This window comes from Musa acuminata, chromosome BXJ1-5 (assembly GCF_036884655.1).
Source record: "Musa acuminata AAA Group cultivar baxijiao chromosome BXJ1-5, Cavendish_Baxijiao_AAA, whole genome shotgun sequence".
Classification (NCBI taxonomy): domain Eukaryota; kingdom Viridiplantae; phylum Streptophyta; class Magnoliopsida; order Zingiberales; family Musaceae; genus Musa; species Musa acuminata.
The window spans coordinates 5,763,320-5,782,142 of record NC_088331.1 but is presented as its reverse complement, the minus strand read 5'-3'; the positions used below and the strand labels follow the sequence as shown (position 1 = coordinate 5,782,142).

The 18,823-nt window shown below is 36.1% G+C and overlaps 1 protein-coding gene across 1 annotated transcript in view; it reads right to left on the bottom strand.

The window, feature by feature from the left end:
* LOC135673324 (nuclear cap-binding protein subunit 1-like) overlaps positions 1-18,823 on the bottom strand; it is a 30,356-nt gene that overhangs the window by 11,100 nt on the left and 433 nt on the right. Inside the window, exons 2-10 of the mRNA XM_065182193.1 lie at positions 18,062-18,121; positions 14,407-14,463; positions 13,300-13,371; positions 11,930-11,992; positions 10,589-10,765; positions 7,413-7,538; positions 5,962-6,028; positions 2,338-2,534; positions 1,839-1,909 (exon numbers count right to left, since the gene is read on the bottom strand). Coding sequence (XP_065038265.1) covers positions 1,839-1,909; positions 2,338-2,534; positions 5,962-6,028; positions 7,413-7,538; positions 10,589-10,765; positions 11,930-11,992; positions 13,300-13,371; positions 14,407-14,463; positions 18,062-18,121 — 890 coding nt within the window. The remainder of the gene's footprint in view (positions 1-1,838; positions 1,910-2,337; positions 2,535-5,961; positions 6,029-7,412; positions 7,539-10,588; positions 10,766-11,929; positions 11,993-13,299; positions 13,372-14,406; positions 14,464-18,061; positions 18,122-18,823) is intronic.

Below are 18,823 nucleotides of genomic sequence, written 5' to 3'. Positions count from 1 at the left end.
GAAATTGCCGAAGAAAGCATCAAATTTAAAATTGTGCATGCGAGAGAAAGACTAAGGATGCCTCTAGCAGACCGTGTCATTGTGTGCCAAACCACATGATATATACATGCCTGCCAAGGATTAGCAAATGCACAAAATCAACAGCCAATCCTTGATCAGTCATTACAAATAAATTGGTAATGGCATGGGTCTACCAACATATATACAAAATGATTAGATGTACGACAAAACACAATTTCACAAATCAAGAACATATAATAGGACAAAACTAAGGGCTCCTCCAAAAACATCAGAAGCAAATATAATTTATTTTATATGTTTACTACTTTACATAAACTCCTATGTTATCTAACTACTTGTTTTAGAATATTCAGAATTAGGATATATGAAAGTACATAATAAGCAAATCGATGAATGAGATCAATATTTAACAAAAAAATCAATGTGCTAGAATCTAAAAGAACTTCACAAAGGTTATCGTAATAACCATGGTTCTCTTTACCGGTCTATACCAATGTATCGATCGACCATCGGTACAGTACGTATCAAACCATACCGATGTACCAACACATGATACGATAGGAAGCACCGACAAACTGATATGTACTGCTCATACCAGTCTCTACATGCTGTTTGTAACAAGCGACATACCGTGGTACGGCGAACCTTGGTAATAACCACTACACATAGGAAGAAGTTTATCAACTACTTTAATTTCATTAAGGTTCTGCATACCTGTTTGGTATCCAGTCAAACCAATATGTAGTAATATGAATGTCTAAGAAAAATGATATTAAAAAAAATAACTAATGTGGAAACCAGAGCAGTGCTATACCTATGTAAAACTAGCAACTCATGACAGATATATACCAGGAAATATACCAAACAAACCACACTAATTGAAACTACAATTATGGTTAAAGCTAAACTAACTCAATGGCATCGAAGAAATTAATTTTTGTAAGGTCCAAGCTTTAAACTAAAGCAGTTTTTTATGCAGTAAAAGAAACTCTTACAGAAAACAACGAGATTCTTGACAAACTAATTAATGACAAGAAAAATGATAAACAAAAAATTGTTGGTTATATCAATGCTTAATATGCATCTTCAAAAAGTTCTCTTGCATCGAAATAAAGTTTACAAAGTGTACTGCACCCAAAATAATAGGGCAGTGAAAACCAGATGTAATGAAAAAGGCAGCTAGTACCTTAAAATTTATGCGTTCAGCAATAAAATGAACAAAATAAACTACAAGATGAGCAAGCAGAATATCTAAAAACATCATTGATCTAGAAAGAAGAAATGCAGTAGGATAATGGGAGAAACAGTTGAAGGTCTTGGCATTAGCAAAGCAAACTTGAACAAGGCCCTGTTTGGACAATAGTGGTCTATTCCAGAGGATCTAAAAGCAATAACCAAAAACAGAAGCATGCATCATGAAAATGCAAGTTAGAAAGGCTTAAAACTGGCAAATAAGGTTGCTATTACATGAATAACTGGCAAAACAGGATTAATGAGGACATATGATAATGATAGCAACTTAACTGAACCAAACATCAAATTTTCATGACTCAAGTTAAATAACATATGGCGTGATAGTGCACATTACTTTCAGAGCATACTTTTTGACAAAATCTAGTATATAATTTACTTTTTACTTTTCCATTGTTTGAAAATAATAACACTTCCAACAACAGGCCATCCTGATCTAATCTTTTTGAACAAACCATGTAGTGTCAATATTTTTGATGCAACAAGAAACAATGTGAAATTAAATTTTAGATACAATGAGAAACTATGTAGATTTAAACATGAAGACAAGGAAGTGTATAACCAACCATCCGTTGAAGTAAAGCAGCACATCCAACAAATACTCTTCAACAATGAACCGATCAATTGGTTGCATTTTCTGCCACAGAGAAGAATTAATAATTGAAAAGACTACAAGGAAAATAAGATTTGTCAAATAACTGGAAAAGGTAATAAATAATATATTGAGGTAAAAATGTAGCAAGAAGCAACTCTATCATTGAATGGCCCAAACCCAGTTCAAAGTCGGTTAACCTTTTCCATTCTAGCCAATTTCCCACCAACTTCTGAGCATATGACAGAGAAATCAACTAAAATTGTAGCAACCTTAGGTTATATTAATATGGATTGAGAAGTGAGAACATCAGTATCAGTCAACATCATGAGCCGACTTAAATCAGTAACTTTAGCATTAGCCAAGTGTGCTTTTTGCGAGAAACAATTGCTTATATTAGCAATATCTTATGGGAAGATTACTTGGAGACTTAATTGTTGGAAAAAATCTCAAACAATGGAAGGACAAGTTACCTCAATTTTGTTTGAAGGAAATATGTGAAGTCGACGAAGCCGTTGAGGATACTTTAACTTAGCTTCATAATTTTCTCTTTCTCTAGAAATTGTAGACCGTGATGATGATGTAGATTGCTTAGGGCAGCTAATAGGAGAAAGATTATAAGACTTTCCAGAGACCAACTGTTCTTCAAATGATAGATGAGGTCTTGGAACTGCAAGGTTAAATTACTATTACATTAGAAAACATGGATAATAGGAGGAAATAAAGAAATACAAAAATTTAGTAAGAATTTTCTTGACTTACATAATGAGTTAACAATAAATAGTCAGATTGTTTAAAGTAACCAACAAACATAAAAAACATGCAAGCATGTGCATATAATGTAGATAATGATCATTTATGCCACTGAGCAAGGAAAAAAGCACAAATTTCCTAAGTACACATAAACATAAATACACACTCCTTATAAAACAAAAGAATATATACACATAATAAGAAAAAAAGGAACCTACACACAAGACATAGAGAAGATACACATGAATGGACTTTTAATAACTATACAAAGTCACTTTAATGGGAAAGAAATTATGAGACAGAAAAACATGAAACTCATCAGAAAACCAGAGCTGCATCCAAAAATTAAGCACAATCCAAAACTTGGTTGATTTTGAAGTTAAGATTGACAACTTATATTTATTATAAGCAAAATGGCTAATCAAACATTGATTTATGGTAACTAAGAGAAACAAATGGGCATGTTCTCTTATTATGGTCCTAAATAATAATCAGAAGATTCAATAAAAGACACCATTGGCACTTGTCTGATATATGTTTCAGAAAAGTTTGGCCTTTTAACTGGATCATCTGCCAAACATTTACTACATAATATCTCCTCCACTTAAACTTTCTGCTTCTGTTTTATAACTTTGTAAACTTCATTATCAACATCTCGCAAACCTATTGACTCCTTTGCATATAAGCCATGAGTTATTTTCAATTCAACCTACATAATTGAATTGAGCACAAGACAATAAGATCTGTTGCTATCACTATTCATTATCCTTGTTTCTAGTATGACCATCCATGTTGGTAGTTCTTTAGTTGGCATAACCAAATATCTTGGCCCTAAAGAAGTCCATCTAGCATCTAGCTATGCACCACAACTGCCTGTGAAAACCTAAACTATAAAAGTGAGCGTATAATGCAAATTATGAACTGAAACAATTTTCCCATCTCAGAAAACATGATATAGCATCATCTTGATGGTCCACATTTTAATCTTTTTATCTGGAATATCTGAGAGAGTATGAATACCACCAACGAGGCAGCTTCATGAACTTGTATCAAGTCACGAAATAACCAGAATAATGCCATACGTCTGTTTAATCTACTCAAGCTCTCCAGCCCCAAGTATTTCACATTTGTGACAAATTCACAAGTAAAATATGCCATTTCAACCACCAGAAGTGCTGAAGTAATTTTTTCAAATAAAATCTTAGTCCATGATTAGATACTAAAAAGCTATTATGTAAGACTGAGATCCATACTAAAATCTTACAGTAAAAGGTTTCCTTTGAACAAGAAAACCTTCTACTAGTGTACGACTGAGATCCATGATCTGTCACGCAGCTGCATGGCTGTTTCTCTCTGGAGTAAAATGAATAACCCTCTATCCTTGGATATGTTTCCCACCATGCTTCTATGTGGCTTTCCGCTATATGGGTTCCCATTTTCACCAACATTCTTAAATGATTGAGATGGAAAGATAGACCATTTCATAAAAGAAGCAGAACATAGATTGGAAACCACTTTCAACAAGATGTGAGACAGGTGTTTCTCCTGTACTATGTATCAAATACCTCTAAGAAGCCTGAAATTTTTTTGATGTTTATGCCATGGTTCGCCATACCACAGTGTACCACCTGGTATGAGCGGTATATACTGGTCATACAGAGGATCAGTATGGGTGGTGCATATCGGTTTGTTGGTACACTCACCGTATCATGTGTCACCGGTACGGATTGGTAAGGCGAACCATGGTTTACGCAATGAGAAACCATAAGTTCCTGAATAAATCAACTACACAAATGAGTCCACTGAGACTCAAAGATGGCCTTGTTCCATCCACCTCTATGCATTAGGTATCACAGCCAATCATATTGACCATGAGAATCAACAAAACCATTAACTTAGTTCTCTGATAGGAAGTAGAAACTGATAATAAAGATAAGTGCAGAAATGAACAACCAAACTACCAATAACATGCCCTTCAATTTTACAACTGCAGTTCTTATGTCCAGTTATGGTGGCACATTATTATCATAGGCACAAAACACAATGAAACTTATTAACATGAATATGAAAAACTTGACCTACATCCTCAGCCGTCTTATTCCCTTCTTTGGAGAACTAACACATTTTAGCAATAGTCTAGACTACCAACATGGTATTGCACACAACAATATGGCAAGATTAAGTATTAAAAATCCTCATGCATTGAAGCCTATAGTTCACCTTTACTCTACAAGATTACAGCAAGCCATCAATCAGATGATAATCATCAAATGTCACACAATGATAACTTGGGCCAGTCATAACATGCAATAGTTGGCTTCCACAAAGTTGCACAAGTTCATATAGTGCACAAATACCAGGACTGTAACCAAGGCTGGTTCTTTTGTATCTTCTACTCGTATTGCCCTAGTACTTGCCAATAATTAGATTACACATCAAGCATTCAGCAAAAAAAGTGGTACAATACACCAACTCACAAAGTATTGACATTTCCAGTTCCAGCCATGATAACTAGAATAGGAGCATACCGTGCTAGAATACCAACACATAGTACATCGACACATACCTTGATAACTTGAAAAGGAAAAGCAAGGGAGGAGATGGAGAAGTATCGAGAGATTAGACGGACCAGTATTGAACATGTCTGTGCCAGCATATGGACACATAATATGCCGTAGCATACCGTGGTACCCTGAAGGGGGGAGCAGGGGAAAGCTACGAGGAAGAGGAAGACAAGAAGAAGTATTGAGAAAATAGATGGGTCGATGATGGCTGATGGATGGTGGAAAGCAAAGAGGAGAGGGCACCAGAAGTGGCAGTGGAGTTGGGGGCCATGGTTAAGAGCAAATCGCAAGCCCTAAGAACGGGATCTGCTTCTCAAAAATTGAGCCACTATCACTTTAGTGAGGAAAAAGGATCGACTGCCTAAAATGGGGCAATCTGCATCCCGGTTCATGCACAAACCATGAAATATTGAACTAATACAAAATAGTCCAGGCGAAATGTCCGTCCTTGCAAACAGATGGTTGGTACTTTCCAATAAAAAGATTACATATCAAGTATTGGGCATGAAAAGTTGTACAATATGATAAGGTTATCATGACTAATTGCCGGAGGGCAACATGTGGAGTGTGGACTCCATCTATCTAAATAATTTGTCAGTATTTTGGCAAACTTACTTTCACCACTTCCAAATGCACATTTTTGCTTGACCATGATTAAAAACTGTTGCTATTAACACAAGCAAAGCAGAACTACAACAAGGATATACAAAAAATGAGCACTAAATAGAAACCATCTAGATCAACAATGGCATGTGAAAAAGATGCAAATAGAGCACGTACCACTATCAACCTTCCATCCATTAGTGGAAAGAATTTGTATATGATCCCATAAATCTTCCACAAAATCCTGACAAAAAGAACAACTAGTGATATTAAATAACAACAATCATAGTTATATTTATATATTTAGAAGGTTTAACCATGACAATGGCATCACTATTAGTGTATTTAGAAGGAATATGTCCTCATGTAAAAGCACAAAACAATAGAACAACAAGCATACATATGATCACTTAAATAATAATACAAGAACAAACTTTTCTTTACCATCTTATATTCTTGATAATGACAAGTAATTATGCAGACAAGCTAACTATATTATGAAAAGTCGTACTATATAGTGAAAAGTCATACTATATAGTCATAATATAGTCATACTATATTATGCAAAGTCATACTATATAGTCGTACTTGATAATGAAAAGTAATTATGTCCTCAAGTAACTATATTATGATCATACTATATTATGATAAAACCAGTGATTTCAATAGGCGCTCGGGCGAGACAAGGCGAGGCTCAAGCGTCTCGCTTCATTTCTAGGCGGCGCGCTTCAAAGAGGCGTCGCCTGGGCGCTCGCCCGAGCCCAGGCGTTGGGCGTTTCGGGCAAGCGCTCAGGTTAAACCAGGTGGTCGAACCAGCGTTTTAGGTCTTGTTCGGTCTCCGGTGCTTTAGTTGGTTCAATCGAACCAACTAAGGCACCGATATCAACCTTCCTCTCGCGACTTCCCAACCCTAACCCTGCTCGTCGTTGTTGCTGCCACTGTCGCTGCCACTGCCGCTTCTCGCTGCTACCGCTACCACTGCCACTATCGCCGCTCGCCTCTCCCGCTCCCGTTGCCGTTACTCACTGCTACCTCTTCTCACATCGACTCGATAGCATACTGTTAACAATATATTAACAATATACCGTTAACTGTATACTAATAACAATATTTTTGTATTTATTAGATTAATAATATATTATTTTGATTTTAATACTGCTAATTTTTATTTATTTGAAATTATTGTTATTGTTTTGAATTTTGAGATTTTTTGTTATGTGATATTGTGATTTTGTAATATTTTTTAATTTAATATCATATTTTTATTTAAATAATTATATTTATTAATTATATTATATATTTTTATATTTTAGTGCCTCGCTTCGCTCAGACGAGCGCCTAGCGTCTCGAGCGTTTTTAAACCTTGGTGCTTAGCGCTTTTTAAATCACTGGATAAAACAAGAACAAACTTTTCTTTATGAAACTAAGTTTCCATTAAGATCATACAGGGTTTACAACCTACATAGTTACATCCATATTTTTCATGCATCATATATTATGGGTAATAAAGGCATGGTATATTTTTATTGTATTTTAAAATTACAAAAATAGACAATAGATAAACAAGAAGTGTAATAAACTGCAAAGAAGTTAGTAAACCTAGGCCATAGAGATCAAAAGAACAATACCTTTTCTTTAGCAGATTTGTCTTCATCCGCTTCAAAAACGATAAAACTTGTATCTTGAGAATGCTTCCTGATGCTTAAATAAGATTGTATTCCAACAATGACTCGATCAAACTCATCTGGAACTTGCTACAGTCCAAAATAATGTTGAATTTTTTACTACAACTGAAACTTCCATAAAATGACTTACAGTTTAAGTAAAATAGATAGCATGAAGAACAAACAAATTAGTCAACATATTTATTTAATCATTGGCAGCAGAGAACATCAAGCAAACTCAATGACCCATTTAACATAGAAATAGTAAAGCTACATGCTTATAGAAACCATAGCAATTGAAGATGCTTAGCAAGGAACTCCTTATATGATCTAAGACATTTAGCAAGGAACTTTCTCCCTATTTGGACAAAGGGGCATATATGATGAAATAAATTTGCCATGTCTTTTGTTCATGCGGTTTTCATCACATATTTATTAAAATATATGTCTGCTCAGTTACAAAAAAGAAAAACAGAAACTTGGACTAAGTTAAGGTACCATAAACTTCTTTCTCACTACAAAGGCAAACAAATGAGTATGCAAGGGCTGCAAGGTCATAGTGTGGGAAAGCATGAGTCTGAACAAAAATTTAAAGTTGTGGTCCGATGCTGGTTTCGACATATTGTCAGACTAGTACTATACTGTTATTAAAATAATAATAATTCTCTACCAATAAGTGTATGCTGTTTAATATTTCTAGTATCACTGAGAAATCAAATACTTTCGGGAAGCTTTGAGCAAGCATTTAACATGTACCAAACAAGTAACCTACAGATTAGATCCAGCATGTAGTTGATATAGATATGGCAATCATTTTGTTTACCTGATTGCTTCATGGGCTATCAGATTTTGAGATAATTTTGACTGTGATGCTGTCTTTGGAAAATCATATATCAGAAATGAAACATTAACAAAGAACCAAGGTTTCCAATTAAAGCATCCAAAATTATGTCCCTAAGCTGACAGCCTCATAATACACGCACAGAAAATTTGCAGGTTTCTTCCTATTAGTAAGTGCACATAGCAGTAGGATAGGCCTATGCCAAATCACAACCCCAGTGCTTGATGCAATCAAGGTCCAAGGTGTACCTTGGATCTAGCTAAGTTCTAAGTTGGTTACTAGCTCAAGGTCAAATGTCTGTGATTCAGTCAAATTTAAAGTCCTACATGGCAGTGTTGTCAATAAGCACTAGGTGCCAAGGCTCTAAGACACCCGAAGCATAGAGAAAAAGAAGAAGAGGGCGGGAGGGGGAGAGAGGAGGGAGGGGGTACCATCGATCGTCGATGGTGTTGAGAGCCACCAGAAGAGGGAGAGAGATGAGGGGGTCGAGGGGAGAGACAGACTCAAGAGAGAGGGAAGGTGATTATATTAGGGAGAAGCATAGAGCAGGGATGGCAGTTGTACCATTGGCCTTCGAAGCAATCAAGAGTTAGATAGAGGGGTACCACCGTCGAAGGTGGAGGGAACAACACGACAAGAGAGAGAGGTACCACCGCTGGAGATGGAGGGAACAACACGGTAAGAGAGAGACAAGAGAGGGAGGTACCGTCGCGAGAGGTGGACGGGACAACATGGAAGAAGCATAAGGATTAGCACCGATGGATACCTCCTTTCATGAGGGGAGGGACCATCGACTTGCACACAAACATCGATCGTCGGTTTCCACACCCACTCGGAAGTGTAGATCCGAACGCCTCGCACGACGAAGATGACACAACGATTAGGTTAAAGAGGGGTCCCACACAAAGAAAGGGGGGGGTCGGGGACGAGGACCAGTGAGCTGGATAATATAGCTTGGTTGAATCGAATCAATCAATTCGGGTTGACTCAAGCTCGTTTAAAGCTGATTTGGGCCAGGCCAACGCTTGGGCCCAAGCGCAAGTCTACGCGGCGGCCACCTGAATCCTAATTTAGGTGCTAAGACTTCGCCTAGGCAAGCGCCTATTGATTTCACTGCTATAGGGTCTCAACTACCATGTGGCTTGAGATTTGTATGTGATTATACGATAGAAATATATTTTTTGAGCATTCATCTTTTTCTCTCTTACTTTCCCACTTAGCCTTTTTTAATCTTATTATTATTACGTGATTTCTGTGAATCAATTCCTATAGAAGGCATCAGTTGTCACTTAGGTACTTAGGTAATCAGGTAATCATCCCCTACGAATTAGTTGTAAACCAACACAGGGTGTTAACTAAACAAAAGGATGCATAGGTACTAGCCCAAGCCTAAGTAATAGATCCGTACAGTCCATCAACTTCACCCTTGTAACACAGTATTGAGCACTGGGGCAGTTATATTTCCTCTTTTTCTGTTTCATTGTTTCAATTTTAGTGCAAAAGAGGCACTACACATATACCCAGACATACAAATGCAGAGAGAAAGATCTTCATAGTGACAAAAAAAATGGAATATTAGAATTTATTTTAACAATAAATAAGCAAATTTGAGAATATCATAAACTAGAATTTGAAATATAAGAACACTGAAAAATCCAACAGGGCAAGGACAATAATGGGAAAAAGCTATTGGAGCCAAGATATGCATAACAGGTAATGTTCAATTCAATTACAATTTATGACCTCATAAAAGTAAGAAACACCAAAAGAGCATATGAAACGTTTATAACAAAAAATATCTGAACGAATAAACATAAAAGCAGAATTACCAGTGATGAAAGGGAAGATGGAACTGACTACCTAAATGTTCAATTCAATTACAATCAAATTGTTTATGAGCTCATAAAAGTAAGAAATACCAAAAGAGCATATGAAATGTTTATAACAAAAAATATTTGAATGAATAAACATAAAAGCAGATTTACCTAAATGAAAGGGAAGATAGGACTGACTACCTAAATGGATTTATTGCAAAATAAAATATCTGAACGAATAAACATAAAAGCAGAATTACCAGTGATGAAAGGGAAGATGGGACTGACTACCTAAATGTTCAATTCAATTACAATCAAATTGTTTATGACCTCATAAAAGTAAGAAATACCAAAAGAGCATATGAAATGTTTATAACAAAAAATATTTGAATGAATAAACATAAAAGCAGAATTACCTAAATGAAAGGGAAGATAGGACTGACTACCTAAATGGATTTATTGCAAAATAAAATATTGTGTAATACCTCAATCAATTCTGTGCCTCCCCACGGGAGACAGGACAAAATGCAGGTTATATAGAAGTCAGCACATGGTTGCCAAGAAGGATTACCAGCATCCTCATCGATAATTGTGGCAGCAGATGATAAAAGTGTCTCAAAGACTTCAATAACTGAACTAGGCAGGATAACTTTGCTGCACATCTACACCAAAAACCAAAGAAATATATCACCCACACAAGTATAACTCTAAAAATGCTAAGATACTATGGCATCTAAGAGAACCAAATAGAGCCTCAAATGAACTTGAGAAAAGTTCAGCACTTAAGCATATACAAAAGCAGGTGTTTGGAAACAGGAGATAAGAATCTTACTCTCAATAAAAAAATTGTTCAAAAGCTCTACAGATGAAGCTTATCTGCACCTTCTTTCTATATACCATATTACAGGGGAAAAAAAAAACCTTAAGGTATACCTCTTAAAAAATATGTTAAGTTTATTCATATAAAATGATAGAACTACATAAATAACCATGCTTTTGTATTATCACATCTTTAACTTTAATTATGTTGTGATAATTTACTGTTCTTTTCCTCAAGGTTCCAAATATCAGTTACTGATGTTGGTTGGACCATAAGGTATCTGAAACCATGCTTTTTCTACCCATTATTCTTTCCAGGTTGGGATTCATTGGTTCATTAATGTTATTTGCAACTTCAAAATGGTTTTAAATCATTTAATCCATGAAAGCACAGCACCTTAAAAATACTTACAGGAGTCCGGTCCAATTACAATTATTTGTATTAGTGTATACTAGATATATTGGACCTGAATGACCTAGGCGACTGTTGGCATCACAGTAAGTCCACTTCTTAGTGCCTTAATTTGCTCCTCACAAATCATTTGATCAATTTTCTTTGGCTAATTTCTGATATATATCCGAATTCTTGGAAAAATTAAGTTGATATCAGCCGATCTCAAAGACGGCTGATCTCTCTCCCTACTTCCAGCTGATTCCTGAAATTATACCCGATTTCTCAGAAAGAATGGATTACTCTCTGACACAGATAAGGATTGCCATGTTAACTAGCGAGACATACATGGAGCATAATGTAGCAAGATGAAAATTCAAACGAGACTAAAAAGCCAATTTCGAGTTTGACAACATCAGTAAAATTGGAGTCACAAACATCAAGATTCAGTGCATGTTTCTCCACAAGATGCATTTAAAAATTAAAACCTCACATAAAAAACCTAACAAAAACAGATGCAAATAACTGAAGAATTATCTACAACCAAGCAGAAAAAGGAAAATGGCAGGGGCTTGATAACTGGTAATGTCTCTAAAAACACAGATCTATAGCATACCAGAACTGTCAGAAACCTCATCAATGTACGAATCTTGTCACAATTTTCTGAAGACAATGCCTCCTGAAAATTTTAGTAAACAGAAGTGAGCTATATAGATGATTAATAAGAAACAATTTTTTAACAGTACAAATACAATATGACAGCTATAATACTTGAAAGCAGTGATTTAAAAAGCGCTAGAAGCCAAAAAGCGCCAAGGTCCAAAAACGTCCGAGGCGCTAGATGCTCGCCCGAGCGAAACGAGACGCTAAAATATAAAAATATATAATATAATTAATAAATATAATTATTTAAATAAAAATATGATATTAAATTTAAAAAATCTTACAAAATCACAATATCACATTAACAAAAAATCTCAAAATTCAAAACAATAACAATAATTTCAAATAAATAAAAATTAACAGTATTAAAATCAAAATAATATATTATTAATCTGATAAATAAAAAAATATTGTTATTAGTATACATTTAATATACTGTTAACAGTATACTATCAAGTCGATGTGAGAAGAGGAAGCAGCGAGCAACGGTAGAGGGAGCGGGAGCAGGAGCAGGAGCAGGAGCAGCGAGCGACGACAGTGGCAGCGGGAGTGGTAGCAACGAGCAGCAGGAGCGAGAGTGACGACGGTTGCAACGGTAGCGGCGAGCAGCGACAACGGTAAGGGAGAGGCGACAGTGGCAGCGATAGCAGCGAGCAGCAACAACGACAGTGGGAGCGGCGACAGTGGCAGCGGTAGCAGTGAGCAGCGGGAGCGGGAGAGACGAGCGAAGACAGTGGCAACGGTAGCAGCGAGCAATGGCAGCGGCAACGGGAGCGGAAGCGGCGAGCGACGATAGTGGCAGCGGGAGCGACAACAGTGGCAACGGCAGCAACGAGGAGCGGGAGCGACGAGCGGTAGTGGCAGTGAGCAGCGTGAACGACAAGCAAGGTTAGGGTTGGGGAAGTCGCATTGATATAAATCTTTGGGGAAGTCGCATTGAACCAACTAAAGCACCGGAGACCGAACCAGACCTAAAACGCTGGTTCGGTCGCCTGGTTTAACCCAGGCGCTTGGCGCCTAGGCTCGGGCGAGCGCCCAGGCGGCGCCTCTTTAAAGCGCGCCGCCTGGAAATGAAGCGAGGCATTGAAATCACTGCTTGAAAGAAGTATCACAGATCATTTATCAACCAAAGACTTAGAACGGTAGAGTCATAAAGAAGAGACCTTGCTAGTTGCAAAGGGATGTAAAAGCATATATGAGCCAAAACGTATAGTATCAAGAAATCACCAACGCTTCACCAATGCGAAACTAAATAAGTAGGAAACTCCTCTGTGTGTGTGTGTGTATAGCGAACAAGATGTCAAAGATTAGCAAAGGTCTCACCTGTAGCTTGCAGTGTAGATCATCCACAATGTTTTTTCCAAAGTCCTCATCCTCTAAATTTATCATACCAACCTGAAGATGAGAAAGTGAACATACAAATTAAAAATGAAGCAAGTCTAACAACATTGTCAATGATCTGCACAAATCTTGACTCAGAAATTACGCACATTGCTCTTCTGTGTACTTGCACTCTCCTATAATAAAGCGATAAATGAACAGATGAAATGCTTCTAGATGGATGTAATGATGTTGCAAAATGCAAATTATATAGCTAGGAGAATGCAAAGTTTCAAAGTTAGTCTATCATATATATCCAACAAATTTATGAAAATAGTAACAGTCTTTTATTACAATCTGTTTGGATTTTTCCACCATTTATTCCAATGTGGGGTTCATTTGTTCTCAGTTAAAACCAAAATCAAGAAAGAAATAAAGAATCATCATGACATTTTAGTTTAGTGTGCAGGTTTTTTTTGGGGGGGGGGGGTTGGGTCAGGGGTAGGCAACTACAGTTGCTATGTCAAGTCCTGAAAAGCCTAAAAATGATACATATACATATATACATACATATACATATATATATATATATATATATATATATATATATATAGATATAGATATAGATATATATACACATATTTATATTTATATATATGCATGTGTATATATATGTACATATATATAACCAACCAGGGAATTAAAAAGAAATCCTTGAAAGTTATGTACTATAAGAAGGCTGATCCCAGAAAGTACCCAAATAAATGAAAAGAAATTTGAACGAAAAATTTAATATCACAGTTAAAGAACCATAAAAGTTACTCTCCTTGGCAGAAATATTTGAAATTTTTTCTTCGACTATTTTGGGAATGGTTTGTATGAAAAAAAAAAAGAAAAGAAAAGAGAGACCAATGCATGAAGCCCACACCACTACAGCATCTTTAGGTGGCTACAAGTGATTGGCATAAAAAAAATGAAGAAAATAAAGATAAAATCATGATAGAGCAAGCAGAGGTATGCATTGATCCATAACAACTATAAAGTGAAACAAGTGTATAAAGAATCTTAAAAAAGAATATTACTAATGGTAAAGAAATTATTTAAGCGTACCAACACTCCATAAAATGGAATTTTATGCGGCAACTGTTCGGCACACTGAAGAAGAAGCTGATTAAATCCACAAAGTCCATGTTAGCACAAAATAATCCATCAACGTAACAGCAACACATGCTTTTAGGTACAATAACATCAATAGAAACATTAGTTTCTAAATAATGCACTGCAAAGAAAACATGCAGAATATACTTCTTATAATTCTCAACATTAAAATGAAAATTATCAGGATCAGAACCTTGTGTATACTATATGAAGTCCATGTCAAAAACAGTAAATTCTTCAACCGAGACAATTTAAAGCACCAAGCTGATAAAACACTACATTAATATCTTTGATGGCAGACAAAAATTACAGTGCATCTGTTTATTAGTTATGTGTCCGGTGGTCATATTTTAAAAAAATACTCACATGATGCACTTCTCCCACATCTTCCTAAAATTAGCTTGCACTTAGAAACATATGCATTTGCACACATATATCCAGCAGTGATTTAAAAAGCACTAAACATCAATAGGCGTCAAGGTCCAAAAACGCCCGAGCAAAGCGAGATGCTAAAATATAAAAATATATAATATAATTAATAAATATAATTATTTAAATAAAAAAAATATGATATTAAATTAAGAAAATCTTGTAAAATTACAATATCACATTAAAAAAAGTCTCAAAACTCAAAACAATAACAATAATTTCAAATAAATAAAAATTAATAGCATTAAAATCAAAATAATATATTATTAATCTAATAAATAAAAATATTGTTACTTGTATACAGTTAGTAGTATATTGTTAATATACTATTAACAGTATACTATCGAAGTGAGAAGAGTGTGAGTAAGAGGAAGATTGAGGCTATTGACTGAGAGTAATGACAGCGGTAGCAGCGGCAGCGAGAGGGGGAGAGGCAAGCGACGACAGTGGCAGCAACAACGAGAGCGAAAGCGACAATAGTGGCAGCAGCAGCAGGAGCAGCGAGCGGCGAGCGACGACAGTGGCAACAGTAGTGGGAGCGGGAGCAACGACAGTGGCAGCGGTAGCGATAGCAGCGAGCAGCAGGAGCGGCAAGCAACTACAGTGGCAGCAGCGAGCAGTGACAGCGAGAGCGGCGAGCGACAACAATGGCAGCAGTAGAAGCGAGCAGCAACAGTGGCAGCAGGAGCGACGAGCGACAACAATGGCAGCGGGAGCGAGAGCAGCAAGCAACGAAAGTGGCAGTGGTAGCAGCAAGCAGCGGCAGCGGGAGCGGCGAGCAGGATTAGGGTTGGGAAGTTGCGAGAGGAAGGCTGATATCGGTGCTTTAGTTGGTTCGATTGAACCAACTAAAGCAACGGAGATCGAACCAGACCTAAAACGCTGGTTCGGTCGCCTAGTTTAACCCAGGCGCTCGCCCGAAACGCCCAGCGCCTGGGCTCGGGCGAGCGCCCAAGCGTCGCCTCTTTAAAGCGCACTGCCTGGAAATGAGGCGAGGCGCTCGGGCCTCGCCTCGCCTCACCCGAGCGCCTAGGCGAGCACCTATTGAAATCACTGATATCCAGAATAGAGAAAAGTAATAAGATAAATCTTGATAATTACCTTTGTTGCATGCCCTATTTCGACACTCAATAGTATGAGAACAAACTTTACCTGATGACATTATAATTTTCCATAAAATTAGGCCAAATTGGTAAAGAAAAAGTTAGACAAACATTTTGCTAGAGTTCAATGTATTGGATCCTTTCCTAACAGCTTGGTATTTGTTGTAACCCAATAAAAAAGTTTATCTTAATATCATGATAGGTTGCGAGTCCAAATCATGTATCTGCCCTTATTAATCTCAGTGCTTGATTAATATTTGTAAAATGTCCTCTCTGATAGGTTTGCACGATGTATTTTGGATCAGTTTTAAAAACCAAGCCTAATCTAACTTACATGTGAGAGGGGATGTTTAATATACGCTGGACTCTTTTGTAACAGCTTAACTTTTCAGACTTGTGGTAACCCAATCAAAACCTTGCTCTGATATCATCTTAAACTTTTCATCATTGCCATTACATCTAAAAGCTTATAGTAGTAAATAACACATGATTTTATTTATATTCTTAACACAACCCCTCACATGTGGAAAGATAGCTTAAACTCATCATATGAAACTTGAATTAATTGGGGATTATCCAAAGTTATAATTTGATCTGAACATCTAGTCTCGTTTGAAAAGAAAAGTTCTCAGTATTGCGGTAGTTGCTTCTACTAATAACAAATTTCAATAGATAAATTCTACCACCAATTGACAATTACAACAATGTTTTATTTTTCCGATAAACCTAATTAAAATAATGCCAAGATGCCTATGCCATTTACATGATCATTTTTTCTGTATACCAAGTTTACATTTAAAAACAATCATTTTCCCTTGCTACTTCAGCTATTAGCTAAAATTCCTGTAAACAAATTTTGTTAATGCTTCTTCAAATTATTATAACAATTAGTTCTAACCTCCTTCCTGCCAGTGCTCATACCCTATGGTCTCAAACTAAGATATCAGCCGGCCCCAACAAAAAGCAAAGATAGAACCCTTGCTTAAGATTCAACGCAAATGAGAACCAACATAATGGGTCACTTTCAGTCTTTGTTTTTCGAGGCAACTAAGGAAGATGCATCGTGTCACTTCTAAGTGACGACCTAACAATGTAGTCAGAAATTGATTACACAAAGATCTATATTAGCTATCAGCTATCTACACAGCCGTTACCATGGAAAAATATTTGTGGAACAACAATTTTTTAGTTTGTATAATGTCTAGCAATTGCCTATGTTTAAAAGATGATAGTCATCAGAATTAACTATGTTTTTCTGCATTTAGCTCTGAGTTATAATTATTTACTTTGAAACATCTCTGCATTTAAAAATTATTGCATGTTATTTTTCTTTTTAAAGCATAATTTTGCTGTAACAACCCCACTCTAGATCCCACGACACTGTCATACAAACAGAATTTTGGGTGACATTTTGGAAGCACGAATATCTTGCATCTAAAACGAATTCTAAAGCAGGAGGTAGTTTGTCAAGAAAGTAAAAAAAAAACTAACAAGAAGGATTTTTAAAGGCATCATGTATCCGGTGATTTAAAAACTCACACAATTTCAAGTTCAATGCTCAGATTATCTATCTGTTCTAATATATATTTCCTAGAACTTACATAAAGCACATTCTTCCAGAGAAACTCCGATAGTTTTTTTTAGATACAACTATACCGTTTTCTAATCTAAAATGCAAGAAGAATAATTTATTAAAACTTCCAATAACCTTAGGTTAATTTCAAAGAATTTTTTAAATGGGATTTTAAGATATTTACCGAAGCTGAAAATTCATCAGATTTGTCAAAGTTGTTTGATGTATGCCTTAAAGTAACTTCTGGATGTCTTGAAAATCATTTAACAAATTTGTCAACTCATTTGTTTGATGTATGGATCAAATTTGTCAAAGTTGTTTTTGGTCCAACTATCAAACTTTACAGATGTGTTAAGAATGTCTTTGCAGGGTGCTTCTTTGGATTCTCATATTGAAAGATAGACAAATAAAAATCTTCATCCTTGTATTTGAGTTACATTTATGCCATGTGACGACAATCAACGAACGTCTAATAAAGATCATGAGCTGAACACGGCATTACCTCAGATATTTCATCTTTGGAATGTTCAAATTCTCGCCAGAGCACACCATAACATGTTTCCTGTGACAAAAAACATATGATCAAGACAACAAATGAATTATGCATCTGGAAATTATTATTATGAAGTTTGACCAGATATCTGGAAGAGAAGCCTACTTGATCCTTTGAATTGACAAATAAAATAATGCTTTAAACAAATATTAAATAACCACTGCCTGGGAGAATCCGATGTTTCTTGATTCGATGGAAAATTTGCTAAACTATCAACATTTTGCTAATATTGTTTTGCAATGACAATTATAAGAAACTACATCATTACTCCAGTAACAAGTGCACGAAATCAAGCTCTTGCAAGAAGAAGAGATCAAGAGGTAATTTTTAACTTTGACAAACATCTCCTAAGAAAAATTCCTAGAAAATCAGATAAATTATTCAGTTTGACAAGAATCACGCCTGCTGTTTCTACATTTTTACACTATAGCATTCCACAACGACACTGCTCAAAATTTTGCCTATCGTGGATTCAAGCTGAACCTGGACAAATTCTGTTCCACGTCACAAATTTCAACTTAACCCTAGAACGGGATCGTAGAATACGTAAAATACCACCATAGACTAGGATTTTCTTCGAGAATCAGATGTCACCACAAACTAGGTTTATGAAGAATCAGAGGCCACCGCATACTAGGTTTTCCTTTTTATGAAGAATCAGAGGCCACCGCGTTCTAGGGTTTTTTTTCGAAGAATCAGAGACCCGTCACA